General features: G+C 52.8%; 1 protein-coding gene across 1 annotated transcript in view; it reads right to left on the bottom strand.

Annotated features, from left to right (window-relative positions):
- Positions 1-14,200: 14,200 nt before the first annotated feature.
- Chrdl2 (chordin like 2) overlaps positions 14,201-17,537 on the bottom strand; it is a 31,297-nt gene continuing 27,960 nt past the window's right edge. The window contains exons 10-11 of the mRNA XM_052713072.1: positions 15,119-15,211; positions 14,201-14,280 (exon numbers count right to left, since the gene is read on the bottom strand). Coding sequence (XP_052569032.1) covers positions 14,201-14,280; positions 15,119-15,211 — 173 coding nt within the window. The remainder of the gene's footprint in view (positions 14,281-15,118; positions 15,212-17,537) is intronic.

A 17,537-nucleotide genomic window follows, 5' to 3' on the forward strand; every position in this document is an offset into this window, starting at 1 on the left:
ATGTGAGTGGAGCATCCAGCCAGAGGGCACAGAGGGTGGAGCATCAGTTTTCAAGCAGACACTTCCCAGGGGGAAGCACCTGTCCTTCTCCATCCACAGAGCATCGCTGGGCTTGGGGACTAAGAGGATGGGAGGATGCGCTGAGAAGTGGGGGCTGGGCAGTTAGCTGGGGATGAGGCAGGTGGGCAGGGTGAGAATGCAGCTGCTCAACCAGCTTTGGCTGGTTTCCAGTGAAAACTCAAAGTATGGTCACACCAGAGTTCATGTACTCTAAGAAGTCTGGCTCTGTTTTTCCATACCTGTTCCATGTAGAACATTTAGAAGATCTCAAAGATAAAAGGGAAATAAAACACGTAGTGTATGCTCATGTGCGTGTGTGTGTGTGTGTGTGTGTGTGTGTGTGTGTGTGTGTGTGTGTGTTCAAGTGTACATAAGGGTGTAGGGCAGAGGTTGACCGCAGGTAACCTCAGGTGTCATTTCTCAGGGACCATCCACCTAGCTGGGATGACAAGGTGTGCAGCTGGCTTTTCATGTGGGTATCAGAGACTGAACTCGGGTTCTCACCCTTGCATGAGGGAGTCCTTTCCCAGTCCCTTTATAGGTGCTTTGTTCAACATGTGACGACATAAGAGGGTAATGTGATGAACACTCCTTTATCCCCTAGCTAGAAAAACAAGATGTTACATGGGAACAGATGGGGTTTTCAACTTTAAGCTGCTGGCGGGAAAGCAATTCAGTCAGTAGAAACTGTACTTAGAATTTGAGTTAAAGTCTGTCCCCAGCCTCGTGGTGTACCATGTAATGCTCTCTCTTAGTTCGGGCAGCAGCAAGTTCCTGCTCCCAGTCAACCATGCTCTCAGAAGGGAAAACCACTCGTGACCTACTGGAGATTCCACTGTATTGCTAGCAGTGTTTAGACATTGTGTCTTCTGTTTCCTGTCCCATTGTGTGTTCAAAATGCCCATCTACATCTGTACAGAAATAGCCAACACTTTAGTATAAAGTAGGCTTTGTGTTAGGTGAGGCTGTCTACCTGTACGGGCCACTGTTCAGGCTCTGAGCATGTTGATGGAAGAGGTGCGTTCCCCATGCTCCTTTTAACGGTACTTTAAAGTTGGGATGGGTTTATGGGGGCATCTCCCCAGGGTGAGCCGAGGAACATCTGTGTCATCCCCTGTGCCCGTTTCCCAGAGAATGTCCTCTTTGCCTGCCCAGAGGTCCCTTCAGGGCTTCCCCTGTGCGTACTGCTTTCGCTTAGCTGATACCACGTCGACTTTACAAGTGTGTGCCACGTGAGTTCAGAGGGGGATGTCAGAGGTCCCCAACCATCAGGAAGTGGTTCCAAACTTTTTTCTGAAGAAAAGAGCTCATGAGCTGGAGAGATGATTCTTGGTTAACAATGTTATTGTTCTTGCAGAGGATCCAGGTTTGGTTCCCAACACCCACATGGTGGCTTACAGTCATCCATCACTCCAGTTCCGGGGGACCAGGATGCTTTCTTCTGACCTCCTCTGGTGGGTGTCACATTCTAACCCATCCAATGAAGAGTTCGCAGTCTGGGGAGGTAGCTCCATGTATACACAGCTGAGCTGCAGTTAGAGATACCAGGGTCAGGAGCCCAGGACCGAACCTGGAGGCCACTGTGGCCACACCACATGTCCTTCTGAGGCTGCAGCTCGGTGTTCGGCTCTGCTCAGCACCCAGCGTGGGACAATCCAGGGCTGCCTTTTGAAAGAGGCGGCTGGCTCAGCCGCACCCCTGGGTGTCTGCAGCAGCATCACCTTCAGCAAGGATCAGGCTTGGACCCGGACCATCCTGGTTCCCTACCACCGAATGTGCTGTTGGGTCAGCTCCTTGGGGCTTCCTTGAGGCTCATTCTGTTCCCCTGTGGTGGGAGGACTAAGGATTACCCCCAGCAGATGGGACTGTCCTGCGAAGTTTATTTACTCAAAGTTGAAACATTCTGTTAAGACCCCTGAAATACAGAAACTTGCAGACCCAGCCCCAGCTTTCTTGGAGTTACAAGGCCTTTCCTTACGGTTATACAAGCGGTGACCATTCACTGTTGGGGAGAAGAGCTGTCTGCTGCTGCCTTTGAGTCACCCCCACTCCTGCATGTAACCCTCATAAACTGACTGAGGCACCAAAGCTAGCCTTGATTGAGATCGTTTCTTTGGTGCTCTCTCTGGGGTGAGTAGACATTTGTTCATGTCTCCCCAGGAAAAGTCACACAACACAAGGACTCTGAGCAGGAGCAGTATAGTGAAGGTGACCCAGAAAGGGGTGGTGACTATGTGAGTCTCCTCTTCCCAAGACAGACTGAGCTCCTGGAGGCTTGTGTTCGGGTCTTACCCTCTTGCATCCTTGCCTACCCTAAATGGTGCTGGCTATGTAAGAGATGCTTTTCTGTGTCCAGAGGTTGAGTGACTGGATCCTCTTCTAAGTCTGAACCAGGGCAGGAGTTGCCATTTGGTGTTTCCACATGGGTGAGCTCATCCATGATGAGTCACTTGTAACGAGATGCCCAGTCTCTGTGCACTCTCCAATTTGTGACCTCATGTTATTCTCCCAACCCCTGCCCCTTGCCAATTTCATGTCCTGTGGGAAGACATGGAGACATGAGGATTGGTCTCCCCCATTTCAAGATGGGAGAGTTGAGTTTGGGAAAGGGTTACATGACTTACCTAGGATAGCCTGAAATTCACAGTAGCTGGGACTCCTTTCTTTCAGCTCAGGTTTCAGGGGAGTTCAGTGGTGAGCATGTGTGGTTCAAATTCACGAGCAGAAAGCCACACAGATACCCTGGAGACATGGGAGCAGTGGGGGAGGCAGAGGACTTCAAGGATGGATGCCAGAGCCAGAAGTCAGCTAACAGTGGGACAAGTGACTCCCCCCCAGGGTATTCTGTTGGAGCATGGTTGCCCATAATGTGTAACAGAGGGGTTGACTCAAGGCAAGGATTACTTTCTGGAGTTCTGGGAAATTGTAGGCAGCACATGGGAGGTATGCATATGGGGATAAGCCCCCCATGGAGCATGGAGAATGGTCCACAGATATGCAATAGATCACCTGGAATGAACACCCCGAAAATAATTCAACTTTATGTGAAAAGAGAGTGAATAGTACCCAGGTTAGCATCCTGGTCTTTATCAGAGAGAGTGGCTAATGACCCAGAGCTGTTGAGAAGGACTCAGCATAGCTGGAGATCCAGGAGGGAGGTCACATGTCTTTATATCTACTGGTCTACTCAAGAACATTTCACAGGCTGAGAAGATTACAGCCTGGCTTTACTTCCATGCTAGGAGAGGGTGTGTCTGGTTTGATGGATTACTGGGGATAGCTGGAGTGATGCTCTCTAATGGAGAGCTGCCTGAGGAGAACAGAGGCTCTGCCTGCATGTCCAGGGAATGCCAACAAGCCCTACCCAGAGCAAGGACTGCATGGGGGCCTGACTATTCTGATCATAGGGAGGGACTCCAGGTGTCTTGTAGCTCTAATTCATGAGAGCATCCCAAAGAGGAGGCTCCCAGAAGCAAGTGACTAGTTTCTACCAACAAGGAGGGAGATGGAGGCCTACAGAGGCAATGTGGGGAGGCTCCAGTTCCTGTAGCCAGGAAGCAGATACAGAGAAATGCTTGGAGCTCAGCTCACTTTCTCCTTTCTATGCAGTCAAGGACTCTAGCCCATGGGATGACGTCACCACATTCCGGGTGGGTCTTCCCACGTAAACCTTTCTGGAAATGCCTTCACAGACTCACTCAGAGATCTATTTCTTTAGTGATCTAAGTCCAGACAAGTTGATAAGGAAGGCTAAGCACCGTATGGGGAAACTGAACACTGGTTATGTCAAAGCACTGCGCACATGAGGCATGTGCTCATCTGAGTTACTCTTGACCCTAGTCTTCGACAGAACTTACTGGAAAGCAGGAGCCTGCCTGTCTAGTGCACCTCCATGAGCCCAGTGTCTGGTACACAATAGGTGCTCAGAAAATAGATGATGGAGTAGGAGCATTTTGAGACATGTTATTAACGATGGTCATTCCATCTGCCAGCAGAGAAGGTAGCCGACGGGGCCTGTTGGAAACTGCATCGGGCCAGCGGACCTGGGTTCTATGCCACCCCTGCCACTGGCTTGCTGAGGGACCTGGCAAGTTGCACCAGCAGTTTGGGTCTCAATTTTCTTACTTGTCCAGTTGAAGAGTTGGACAAGGCAAGCTTTCTGGTTCCTTTATGGCTCTTAGGTTGGGGGTTGGGCAAGAGGGACTATGTGTTCCTCTATACTTGGGTCCATAATGATAACGGAGTCAGCCTCCCGCCTCTGCCCGCCTCTCCTCATACTTTAGCTCCTGGGTATTTTCTGCTCAGATTGGACCAGGTTCCTTTGTGGAGTCTAAATGCTGTTTTGAGCCTTTGCAGACACTCCCATCCTGTCTTCAACGCTCCCTGTAGGCAGTGTCTCCTCCCGCTCTCCTGTAGAGGAGATGTCCACCCCCCTCAGCCTGCAAATGCCCCCCTCCTTCAAAAGCAGTTCGGGACCAGTCTCATTTTCAAGAGCGTCTTTAGCCTGGACCCACCTCCAGGGCTGCAGTGGCCCCTTAACCACGGGTCGGGGAGGGCAGAGTGACATGTCTGCTGACAGACTGGTGGCCAGCGTGCTTCGGGGAGCAGGCCAGCAGCCGCAAAGGTGCAGTCTGTGCCAGGTGGGCCCTGCCAGCCTGAGCTATTTTTAGAAGCCGTGTTTGCAAATTTTGTGTTAATAGTGTCTCTGTCCAAGCTCTGGCTCCCAGGGCTTAGGGAGGGAGAGAGCCTTGACAAGTCCTCCCCCTGGCTGCCTCCCCCTCCTCCTCTTCTCGTCCTCCTCCTCACAGGTGGCTGGGATCAGAGCCTTCCCCAGGCTTCCATCGGTAGACATTGGGCCAGTGGGGGTGGGGAGGGAGGGAGGGAAGTGTAGTGCTTACTTTGTTAGAGGAGCAGTCTGAGAGGCGCAGGGACCAGGCACGGGACACCTCTGTTCTTGCTCATCTCACTGGATGGGCATGGCCAGTCCCTTTGTTCCCGGTTTCCCCCAATGAACCCGGGGCCTGCCTATCAGTCTCCTGTCATTCTCTGAAGACTCCCATCCTATCCCAAGGCCCCCCGCCAGGCCTTGACGGAGCCACTGTGGCAGCCTCGGCTGAGCCCTGGCCCACAGCAGAGAAAACACACCTCAGTGGATCTTCCTGGGCCAGCTTATGAAGGGGGAACTGGCCGTGATGGGAAGGGCAGGCTGGCAAGCCCTTACAGTCCCACCCTGGGGGCTTTTTGTCTGGCATGAAGGACAAAGACACTAAGCATGTCAATACCCGAGGATGGCTGGTCCAAAGGGAAGGTGGTGGGGGCTGGGAAGTCATAACCCGCCCTGAGCTGAGGGCTGAGTAGAAGCCAGGTGAAAAGTGGGTGGTAAAGAGCCACAGGGCACGCTGGGAGGTTGGGGGTAAGAGGGGACCCCAGACTCCATACTTCTGCCACCACTGTAGCCAGGGCACCCCTACAACCACGGAGGTTTCCATCTTGTCCTGATTCCCACCCAGCCACACAAACCTGAACCCTGAAGGCGCACCCAACCGCCACCCCCCCAAAACCTAACACGGGATTCACCGGAGTAGTAGCCACTGGGGTGTAGCCCTGAGCTCTAAAGGCTGGCCTGGAAGGAGCCTGAGGGCTCCAGGGAATTCTGTCCAGTCTCCTCCTGGAACACCCACCCCGGGAGCTCTCCCGATTTGATAGGGGGTGAGCAGGAAACGCCTCCTTGCCGAAACCCACCTTCCTGTTGCCAGCTGGCCCTTCCTAGCTCTGCCTCTTCAGAGAGGCGGCTTCCTGTGGCTTTGGTTGCCTGGGTTCCAGCCCTGGCTCTTTCTTTTAGAACCGTGTGACCTTGGGCGAGGCCCCCACTCTCTCTGGACTTCATCTGTAGAGTGGGAAGAGCTTTAGGTGGGGCCTGGAACCCTGTAGGCTTCACAGTTAACCTTGCCATGTTATCAGCACCCAGCAATGGAGGGGAAAACTGAGGCCCGGAGCGGACAAACTCCTGCTCAGGGCCGGGGCTTGCCCGGAGCAGGCAGGGAGGACAGCCGTGGCCTCAGGGGCCCTCGCCAGGCTCCGCTGGACCGCTGCGCTTTACGAGCAAAAACAAACACGTCCCACAAGCCGGGCCTGTGCCGCCGGGTCAAAGCCGGCTTTGTGCCCGCCCTGCCGCCCCCGCGGCCCAGGCGATTTTAATTAGCGTCTGGGTCCACGCCGGAGTTGCGAATCAAAGCCCGCGTTCTTCAGCGCCCACGCCCCAACCCCCGGTCCCGGGCTCCGCGCACCCTGCTGGCAGCCGCCGGCAGTGAAGTCGTTTCGAGTTCGAGTCTTGCCTCTGGGCAAGTGAGCCAAAAGCTGAGCCTTAGTTTTCAGCGTTATTCACAACACTCACTATAGCCAGCCAGCCCTCACAGTGTGGCTTGGTATGTAGGAAGACAGACGACTGACAGGTGAGCCGGCTCCAGTAAACGCGCAGAAGACCCTCAGGGGAGAGGCTGCGTCTTGGGAGGATGAGGAGGTGCTCACTGGGGACACTGGGTGGGGCAGCGAGGCAGTGGGAAAGGCACATTAGTCAGTGCTTGGCGACCAGATTTGGGGTGAGGGGTGCTTGTTTAAAACACCAGTGTAGGAACTGGGGATTTGGCCCAATAGGAAAAGTGTCTGCCGAGCAAGTGTAAGGAGTTCTTACCTTCAATAGAGACATTCTGCTCCCTGGGGCCTCTTGGCCATTCAATCTGGTCAAATTGGTTTGGTGAGCTCCAGGCTCAGTGAACGACCTGGTGGTTTAGTTAGTGTTTCTATTGCTGTGATAAAATCATGACCAAAAGCAACCTGGAGGAGAAAGGGTTTATTTGGCTTACAATATAGATCACTGTCCAGTTACTAAGGGACACCAAGGTAGGAACTCAAGCAGGGAAGGCACCTAGAGACAGGAACTGAAGCGGAGACCATGGGCATGTGTGCCGCTTACCGGCTCACTGATCTCCCCGGCTTGCTCAGCTTGACTTTTTCATACTACCCAGAACCACCTGACCAGGGTGTAGGCACCGCCTACAGTGGGCCGAGCTGTCCCCACGTCAATTATTAATCAAGAAAATGCCCACAGATTTGCTTACAGGCCAATCTGATGGAGGCATTTTCTCAACTAAGGTTCCTCTCAGATGTGTAGCTCGTGTAAAGTTGACAAAAATAAGTCAAAACAAACCAGTTAAACCTCCCCGGAGACACCCTCAGAGGCACAGCCCGAAGGTGTCCTTCATTAATGCCCCAGATCCATTGATCTTTCTTTCAACATTTCTTTAGTGTGGTGTGTGCGAGCATGGGCACATGCACTACAGTGTGTGCACAGAAGTCAGAAAACGACTTTTAGGAGTCAGTTCTCTGCTTCCATCATATGTGACCCAGGGATCGAACTCAGGAGGTCAGCCTTGGCAGCACGCGCCTTCACCCGTGATGCCATCTGGCGAGTCCCTTTGGTGTTTCTTCATCCAAACAAGTTACAATCAAAATTAACCACCACACTGGGCCTGGGTCTGTTGGAGGCTGCAGGCTGGAAGGACAGAACATCTGGCATGTGGTAACTGCCTTTTGCTGGAATGCCTGGACTCAGAGGATGAGCTGAGGCATCAGGTGAAGGTGAAAGATTAGGAGGTTTTTTCCAAGACAAACCAGTAACTGTGGAGTAGAGGAGAGGTGGGGAGGGGAAGGGAGGATGAGGGGGGTGATTCAAGTCAAGTCCCACAAAGGGGAGCAGGGCTCAGTCTTGCAGAGAAGCTCTGGAGATGGCACTGGCGACTCCTGTTGATACCAGCGCAAAGGAGCTGGAATGTTAGCACCACACACCCTCAGCCACCATCAGTGGGACGGGGGGGGGGGTCTCCTCGGGTTTTCTATACTGGGAGATCCCCTGGAACCAGTACATACGACAGTGACAAGGGAATGGGAGGTGTCACAAGTGGGGACTGGCTACAGCAAGTCTGCAGCAGTAGGAACTGGGAAGTCATCTGTTTTCTTAAGTGTTGAGGGAGGGAGGTGGTAGCCATATCTGATCGGCATGGCTTTTGTTGACTCGACCTTCTATTTAGGTGGGGTTCTTAAATCCATCCACTTCCATCTCTGTGGCCATGTTCTGGCCTAGATGGCCCACCTCTCTGTCGCTGAGAGCTGTGGGATTTGCCTGCAGTGTGGTCTCACCTATTCTCAGAAGGACCACTGACTACGGCAGGGGACAGCAGGACTGTGGGTGGGATCTGGACAAGTTCCACTCACCTTTGCTGCATGACAAACTGCTGCCGCCGCCCCCCCCCCCCCCCCCCACTGCTTTTGAATGCTTCTGAATTCTGTTTGTTAGTAACTGGGGCCAACCAATACAGTGCTTTGTCTATGTCCCGCCATGCCTGGACCCTCTAGCCACATACTCGGGCTATCATTTCTGGTAGTTGGACTGTTGCTCAGCTGGACCCGGTGACTGAAGCATCCAGGAATACTTCTCCACGTGGCTTGGCTTTCTTACAGCCTGCCACAGAGTCACTGTGCAATGTGGCTCAGAGCTCCAACAGCAAGTCTCTTTGTAGCAAGGCAGCAGCTGTGTGGCCTTTTTTGGCCGGAAGTCACCTGTCTAATTTCTGCTTCATTCTGTTGGTACAGATGAATTCTCCCAGGTTTAAAGGGGAGCATAAGGGCTGCATGGCCCAATGTGGGGAGAAAAACATCTATGGATATGTTCTAAAGCTGTCACAGGATGCAGACTGTGAACAGAGCTAGAATAAGAAGAAAAAAGGATCTAGACATGATGATACATGTGTGCAATCTCAGCACTTGGGAGGAGATGGAATGAGGAGGATTGTGAGTTCGAGGCCACCCTGGGATATCCCCCCTCCCCAAATAAAGAAACAGCAGAAGGGACGGGGAGGAAGAGCCAGGGAACAAGACTTGGTTCTTTCCTGTGCTACCAAGGAATTCAGAGAAGTCACGAAACTTTGTGTTTGAAGTTGGTCTTCAAGGCCAAAAAGATCTATCGTGGAATGGTTTGTTAGTGTGACTCTCAGGTTTTAAGTATTTGAGGTACACAGGCTCTGTTTGCATTCTGGGCCCCATACATGTGAGGTCCTGGTGGTGAAGGCGGCAGCGATGGTGACTGTGGCAGTGGCACTGGGTGATAATGGTAGTGATGATTCAAGAACTCAGCAAACATCTATTGAGCACCTATGATATGTCCCTCCCATTCACTGCTACTGTCATGGTTCCCGCTTTGACTACTGTGTATTGAATGCCTCCTGTGGGGCACAGGTTGGCTGCAGAGAGAGATTATACTCTTGCAGGAGAGTCCCACTGCCTGATAATAGACCTTTGCTATACAGAAGAACAAGTTCCATTATGGAAGAATACAATGTGTGGGCAACAGGAAGGACCAGGGAGGGTGTCTCAGTTACTATTCTATTGCTGTGAAGAGACCATGACCAAGGCAACTCTCATAAAAGAAAGCATTTAATTGGGGGCTTTCTTACAGTTTCAGAGGGTTAGTCCATGATCATCATGGCAGGAAGCATGGTGGCAGACAAAAAGGCATGGGAGAGAGAGAGAAAAGAGAGAGAGAGAGAGAGAGAGAGAGAGAGAGAGAGAGAGAGAGAGAGAGAGCCTGGCATGGGGTTTTGAAACCTCAAAGCCCACTCCCAAACAAGGAGTTTATACATCTCCTCAAACAAGGCCACACCTCCTAATTCTTCCCAAACAGTTCCACTAACTGAGAACCAAGCATTCATGTATATGAGTCTATGGTGGCCATTCTCATTCAAACCATCACATTCCACTCCCTGGCTCCCACAGACTTGTAGCCTGGACCCTGGGGTACTGTTGGGAGGACAAGCAAGGAGATTGTGTTGAAGAGGTAGCAGAAGACATCAAGTAGGGTTCGGACAGTGAGCTTTGGTGTCACCCAGGGGCAGTGGGAAGTCCTGGAAAGACAGCTTTAGTAAGGGAAAGACTGGTAGGATGATGGTTTGGAAAGGCCACCAGGGCTGATAGGCAGGACTTTCTAGCAGGGGTGAAGGGGGAAGGGGGAAAGGTTGGTGGCAGGGAGCTGTGAGTAGGTTGTAACAACCTGAACCTTCTAGTCCCAGCCTCTGAGTGGGTTCATTGCTGTTTGACCTTAGGCACAGTGTAATTTGTACTGGAGCAGGTAAGACAGAGTAAGATCAGATCCATGTGGTCATTACATCAGCCAGAGCAGAGGTCCAGATCCAAGGTCTAATTCTAGAAAGCTTCCCTGTGCAGAGACCCACACCAGCCCAGCCCCTGCCAGCCTCAGCCACACCCGATAGCAATTTCCAGTCTTCTCCAATACACGACTCCGAGGAGAAGTCAGGCAGGGGTGTTTTCCAGATGCTAGGCTGAGGAAAGGTGGGTTACTGAGCCAGTCCTAGAGAGAGACACCATTGTGTCTGTGTGGCCCCAGGCCTTCCCTCACTTCCAAGGCGGCTTCAAACCACAGGTCACATCTTGATTCTCAGAAGTACTGCCATTTCCCAGAGCCCAGGATCCCTGGAGGGATGGGAAGAGATGGCGTCACCACTGGAGCAGGAGGAAGAGCAGGAGGAAGAGCAGGAGGAAGAGCAGGAGGAAGAGCAGGAGGAAGAGCAGGAGGAAGAGCAGGAGGAGGAGCAGGAGGAGGAGCAGGAGGAGGAGCAGGAGGAAGAGCAGGAGGAAGAGCAGGAGGAGGAGCAGGAGGAGGAGCAGGAGGAAGAGCAGGAGGAATCAGCCCCAAGAAACCTGGAGGCACCACAGTGAACGAACCAGTTCTGGGGCCAGAAGGCCCCCTGGGACGGACAAGTGGAATACAGGCTCTGAGCGCAGGTCTGCTGGGCCCTCCAGTGCTTTGAGGTCTGCAAGACCCCAGCATCCTAGACCCCAGCTGGAACCCACTTTCCTCCTTTTATTATCATTCATTCCCTGGGTTGTCACTTCCTCATCTGTGAGACAGGAGTAGTAATCCCCACTCACTGGGGAGCAGATACGATGATGGATTTGAATAGATCAGAATGATGGAGTGGGCGTCACTCACCTCCACGCAGGACAGTAGACCCCTGGGGTCTACTGTGGGAGCCTTGGAGAGTCCCTAAGACTCCCATCCCCTTCTTCCTCAGCAGCCTCATGTGAGATGGGTCAGGGTCCCACAGTGAGGGTGTGGCCAAGAGAAGATGCTCATCTTTGAATATCCATCTCTCCGTCCTCAATCTTCCTTTCTTCTCTTTCCCTGGGTTACCCAGACTGGCTGGCTTCCCACCCATCCAAAAGCACCTTCCATCCCACGCACACAGCCAGCCACCCTCCTCCTTTCTTCTTACTGCCAGATTTGTGAAAAGTCTGTTTCCTCACTTCTCAGACACCACTTCAGGTGCCCCAAACCCAGCTTCTGCTTCTCAACCGACACTAATGGTTGCCATGGCCACGAGGCTGCCCTCGTCTCCACAGAGGGCTCTTTCAGGCCTCGCCTGTTTGCCTTTTTGGTGAGAGTCTCCTGCCTTCCCTCTGCTCTCCCTAGTCATTCCCTTGCAAAGTGCTCTATGCCTCTGCCTCAGTCTCCTTCTCTTGTCATTCTGCAATCTTTCCCAGGCCACGGTTCCTCCACTCCTGGCTTAGGTCACCATCTATAAGCCAACAGCTCCCACCTTCTATCCCTAGCCCAGCCTTCTGGTAACCCATAATATACCTAGAATGCTATGACTGTCTCCTCAGGTGCCAGGTGTGTGTGTGTGTGTGAGTGTGTGTGTGTGTGTGTGTGTGTGTGTGTGCGCGCGCGCGTGCGCACATGCATGCATGTGCACTCGCATGCACGTGTCTTCTAGAGGCCATCTGGTGAGATTCCTCCCTCTCCTTCAACCTTAAGTCCAGTCAGTCCATCCTGCCTTCCCCATGGCCTCCCTCCTACCCAAGCTTCTCATGTTCATTCCCTGAACAGTTACTCCTCTCTGGCTTCAGCCCAGCTCTGCCAGGCCATTCTTCTGCAGTGGTTAGAGGCAGCTCTCTAAATCACAGATTGTCTCTTGGGGTGAGGCCAGAGACTCCCAGCTGGAAGGCAGCCTCACCTCCATCTGCTCACTGCCCAGCACTGTCCAGCACTGGTGAACGATCGTGATTCTCCTTGTCACTTGCTTCTCCATCTACAAAGTTTTCTGCTCCCACATCATTACCCAGCCTCCCTGCCCGCTCCCTCCACTGCTCCTCTCTCTTCCCCATCCTTCAGAGCCTGTGGAAGTGTCCTCCGTTGGGGTTGGGGGCTGTGCCCCACGGAGTCCTGCCGTCACCTCCTTCATTACTCAGAGATCACGCCGTCACCTCTTCATGTCATTGCTGCTGTCCTCCTCCTCCTCCAGACCTGGGAAGGACAACGCCAGCTCCTTGCTCTGTGTCACTGGTCTAGGGGAAGGCTTACCCTGGAGTGGCTCAGAGACTGTGTGAAATCATGGAGCAGTTCGGTGTGGCTCAAAATGAGTGTTTGCTCAGATAGACAGGGCTGGACTGAAGTAAGGAGGGGCCTGATGGGTAGACTGTCCCCCGATGGGAAAGCAGACTTGGGGCACACGTATAGGCTTCACATAAGCCTACTAAAGAGATCAGGGAGGCAGCTTGTCCTGCCACCTCAGGAAGAGTACACTGAGGACCCATTCCTGTCCTGAAACCCAGGACTGCAAAGCCCACCTGCAACCCTGTGATGGGGAAGAGGGCTGGACGTGGGCTGAGGGGCAAGGAGGCAGCGTTGGGGAAAGCTGCTGAAGAGACCTCCCACATAGCTGGGAAGATGCTCAGAGCCCACACTGTGAATGGCTGGGCTTCTGGGTTCCTGAATTGCCCAGAACCCACCCCTAGAGTTGCCAAACTAAGTCCCTGCGGTGAGCAAGCTAGCCTGAATTAAGCCTATCCAGTAGAAGGTTCAGGTAGGGGCTATGGGATGACAGGGAGGCCATAGACATGTTTTTCTAACCTCAGACTCTCAAGCCTGTCCCCCCAGAGCTGGCGACAGGAGTTTAAGGAAGGTGATTTCTAGTTAAGGTGGCATTGGTGGCTGCTTAGATCTCCCAGGCCTCGGGGGCAGTGTGGTGGAAACCAAGGCTGTGGAGACAGCAGGAAGGGTTCTCCAGGTGGCTGCACAGATCCCGCCAACAGGCCTCCGCCCACCATCTCTTCACTGCTTTTAATCTGATCTGGATGGGGAGAGCAGGGAGCCGAGGCTGTGGATGACTGAGCCTGGGTATCCTGAGAGTTTCAGCAGGGGGGCAGAGGACCTGAGTTCAGGTCCTGCCTTAGTACTTATCACTGTGAGGCTCTGGGGAAGACTGCCTTACTTGAGCCTCAGAGACCTCTCCAGAGTTGGGTGTGTGTAGGGGGGGGGGTGGAAATCCTACATTGTTTGACGTAAGTGAAGTCACGGGCCATAAAACACATTTGACATCGCGAGCACTTACACACGTGGGCAGGACAAATGGTTGATTTGTCTTTTGCTGTAAGGTTCAGGCCAACTTGGCAATCTGACTGCAGTCTTGGATCCCTTTGGAGGTGAGGCTGCTCATGTGGCAGCGAGAACGGGGGAGGGGTGCTAGCCTGGAGCCAGAGCCCTGGCTTCCAGTCCTGGGCCAGCTACTCACTCCTCTGTGCCTTCAGGTGCATTACACTCCAGCTTTCCTCTAAAGCCAGATTCCCTGAAGTATGGCTGGCTGGCCATAGGAAGGCCCCAGGCCCCGGGGAAAAGTGCTTTGAGGCTGTGATCACCACCACTTGGCTAACCAAGTTAGTTCCTCTTCTTAGGCTTCAGTGCCATGAAGCTCCTGGATGGGAGGGGGTGCTATCTGTAAAGGCAGCCTGTTGGGGGCGCTTAGGGGTAAGGGTGCTGGGAGACAAAGGCCTGGGCAAGGAGGCTGCCAGACCTGTCCATGGCTCTGATGCAAAGCTGCTGTGAGGACCACGGTTCTGGATAGGCTTCCACCCACATGAATTTAAGATGAGGCATCTATCTACCTAGAAGGGTCCCTGGAAATGGGATGTGAAGTCAACAGGCAAGGATGGGGGGAGGTAATGCAACTTCTTTATTAATATATAATAACAAAAACAATAAAGCTCATATCTGCAACTGTTTAGGTCCTTGTTATAATGTCTTGGTCACTTTGTCTGGGCTGGCTGTGACTCTCAGCTCTGGAGTCTGGGCTAGGAAGATGGTCCAGTAACCTGCATGAAGAGCAGTAGAAGAGACAAGGGGGTGTGTATGGCCATGCACGCTCACAAGCACGTGTTCAACAGTGGCAGTGACTGCGCTTTTAATGCTTGGGGCAGGAAGACTGTGTGGACTAGGCTTTGGGACCCACTGGTGGAAAGCTGAGGTCCCCAGCGTATAGTTGTATGACTCAGCCTTCAGACACCCTGCATTTAGGGGCTGCGTTTCCTAACTCCATTCCTGCGGGTAACATTTCATCTGCCACCTGACCTGCCACCCCCCAAAAAACCCCATCCAGGTCCATCTTCATAGAGTAATGCAGAGCAAATTAGAGTGTCAAGGAAAGTGGCCAGGAAGGTCTCACTGGGAATGGGCAGTCTAGAGAAGTGGTTGGTTCTCAGCCTTCCTAATGCTGCGACCCTTTAATATAGTTCCTCGTGTTCTGGCAAACCACAACCATAAAATTGATTTGTTGCTATTTCATAACTGTAATTTTTCTACTGTTTTGAATTGTAATGTAAATATCTGATATGTGCCCCCCAAGGGGGTGGTGACCCACAGGTTGAGAACCACTGGTCTAGAGGGATGGAAAGTACCAGGGGGCTCCGACCTGACCCTACTGAGTCAAAACAAGGCCAGCTGCTTAAGCTCACCTTCTCTCTCTCACTTAGGGATTGAGAAATCTCTGGCCCAGACACCCACTGGATTCCTGTGCTGGGAACTGACGTCTGTGGCTGACAGCGCCCCCCCCCCCAACCCTTCCTCCTGACACCAGCAGCCTGGGAACTCCCCAAGAGGTCCTGTTTTGTCTCTGCTCCCCTCCCTGGCCCTATTCCTAGCCCAAGATCCCACCTTCATGGGTGCCGGTGAGCAGCTGGAAGTTCTGGGTCTCTTTCTGGAAATCTTGCTTCCTGACTCTCTTGATTTGAACCAAGTGGAAGATTCCTATGGGCAGACAAGGCATGAGCTAGGAGGGTAGGATGGGGTGACAACTCACAGCTCACCCCGCCACCTCCCTCCCTGCCTCCAATCTGACTAGACACCAGGTCACGTGGAATAAATCTGCAGGGTTCTCCCGCCCCACTGCCCCTCCTCAGTCACCACACTAGGGCCCTAGCCCCTCGTAATCCACAATCCTAATGGTGACCCTTTGGAAAAGGCTGGCTTCTCGGACCGCCTGTCCCCTCCACGGTAAAGAAAGTGTGTTCTTTAGCCTCTTTTCTCAGTGGCTGCTCCTGTCACCATCCACACACCTGCCCAGGGTGAAGGGAAAGAGGGAGGGAGGGAAGGAGGGAGGGAGGGAGGGATGGAGGGGAGGAGGGAGGCACAAGAGAGAGACAGTAAAGAAAGGGCTGAACACGTGGAGCAGTTGAGCGTTTCTCTAGCGTACGGCATTATACGATAAAAAACCCATGGCTGTGTCCTTCAGACACCAGAGAACACGGAGCTAGCATGTCCCGAGTGTGGCCCAGGCCTAGCTAATCCCTGAGGTCCTAGGAGCAAAGCAAGCCTTTACCAATGCCAACCCTTCTGCTAGTACTGTCTACACCTCCTACGCACAGCAAGCGAGCCACCCATCCAACCAATCTTAGCGGGAAGGCTTCCCCGATCCACCCTGCAGGGGTTACAGCCTCCTCTCTGAAGGGCCTGTCACACTTAGGTTCTGTTGATGATTTTACCCATTTCTTTTTAAATGTGTGTGTGTGTGTATGTGTGTGTGTGTGTGTGTGTGTGTGTGCACATATGTGTACATGAATGTAGAAGACAGAGGACAGACAACCTTGGGTACCGTCCTCAGTAATGTTGCCCTCTTCCTTTGAGACAGGGCTTTCATGGGCCTGGAGCTCCCCAGGTAGGCTAGTGTGGCTGGAATCCTCCTGTCTCCACTTCCCTAGTGCTGTGATTACAAGTGTGTGTCATGGCACCCAGCATCTTTACGTGCCCTCTGGGGACGGAACTCAGGTTCTCGTGCTTTTGAAGGAGGCACTATACCGACTTAGGTATCTTCCTAGGCCAACCCCACCCATGCCTATGGTGCTGTCATTATGCCTATTCCCTCCTTCTCTCCCAGACTTGGAACGCTTGAGAACTTCATTAACTCTTTGGGTTCTGAGCATGAAACATGTAGGATATATGAGTCCCTGGATCGAAGGACGGATGGATGCATGCATGCATATATGTGTATGTATGAATGAATGGGTGGATGGATGGATGGATGGATGGATGGATGGATGGATGGATGGATGAATAGATGGATATATGGGTGAGGGGGTAGGTGGATAGATGGGTGGATGGAGGCATGCATATGTGTATGAATGAGTGAATGGATGGATGGATAGATGGATAGATGGATGGATGAATGATGTGAGGTAGATGGATGGGTGTGTTGATGAATGAATAGATGGATAGATAGATGGGTAGGTAGACAGAAAGATGTGTATAAGAGTGGATGGACAGATAGGTATAGGGATGTCTGGATAGCTGAATAGATGGGTGTGGGTGGATGGATAAATAGATGGGTAGATAAATATATATGTACCTAGTCTAGTGAGGCCTCTGGAGGAATGAGGTATTAATTAAATCCTCTGATATTTTCACTTTGTGGGCAGCTACCCCTGGCACCATACGTGGCATGAGGTCCTAAGCACATGGGCTGTGAGGTGACCAGAGAGAACAAATGCAGCCCGTAAGGCCTCAGCTAGGCCAGCACCGCCTTGGGGACACCAAGAACCAGACCTGTACCCAGGGGTCAGAGGGGGCCCCATGAAGGGGCATAGAAAATGCAGATATGGAGCCTGAGTTTCAGGACCTGGGAATAGCCAACACTACCCTTGGAGCTCCAGCTTAGATGCCGAGAGCCAGCAAATAGTTCCAAAGGCCTGGGCACTACATCCGAGTGGCAAGAAATAACTTCTGAGATGAGGACAGGCCCTTCTGAACAGGCCTACCACGGCATGCTCCCCAGGACACAGAAAAAATGGGAGAAGGGGTGACAGGTGTGTGGGATCCCTCTACCATGGTCTACAGGGCGTGATGGAGAGGAAGATGCTTCGGGGCCTGGGGTTCTTGAATGTGCCTCTTGCCCTTTGGAAAGGCCGTGTCAAGTCTGAGCACAGCTGAGCCCGAGGCCCCCTAGGCAGAGCTGGTGCTGGTGAATGAGTTCCAGGCAATAGGCCAGTCCAGCTCACAGTGAAGCCAAACTTCTCTGGACCAAGTTGTTCTGAACTGAGATGGAGGCACCTGCACGGGGTGGGGCAGGGGCCAGGGATCA

The sequence above is a fragment of the Peromyscus californicus genome, unplaced genomic scaffold (genome assembly GCF_007827085.1).
Source record: "Peromyscus californicus insignis strain IS unplaced genomic scaffold, ASM782708v3 Scaffold_4__1_contigs__length_199733344, whole genome shotgun sequence".
NCBI lineage: Eukaryota > Metazoa > Chordata > Mammalia > Rodentia > Cricetidae > Peromyscus > Peromyscus californicus.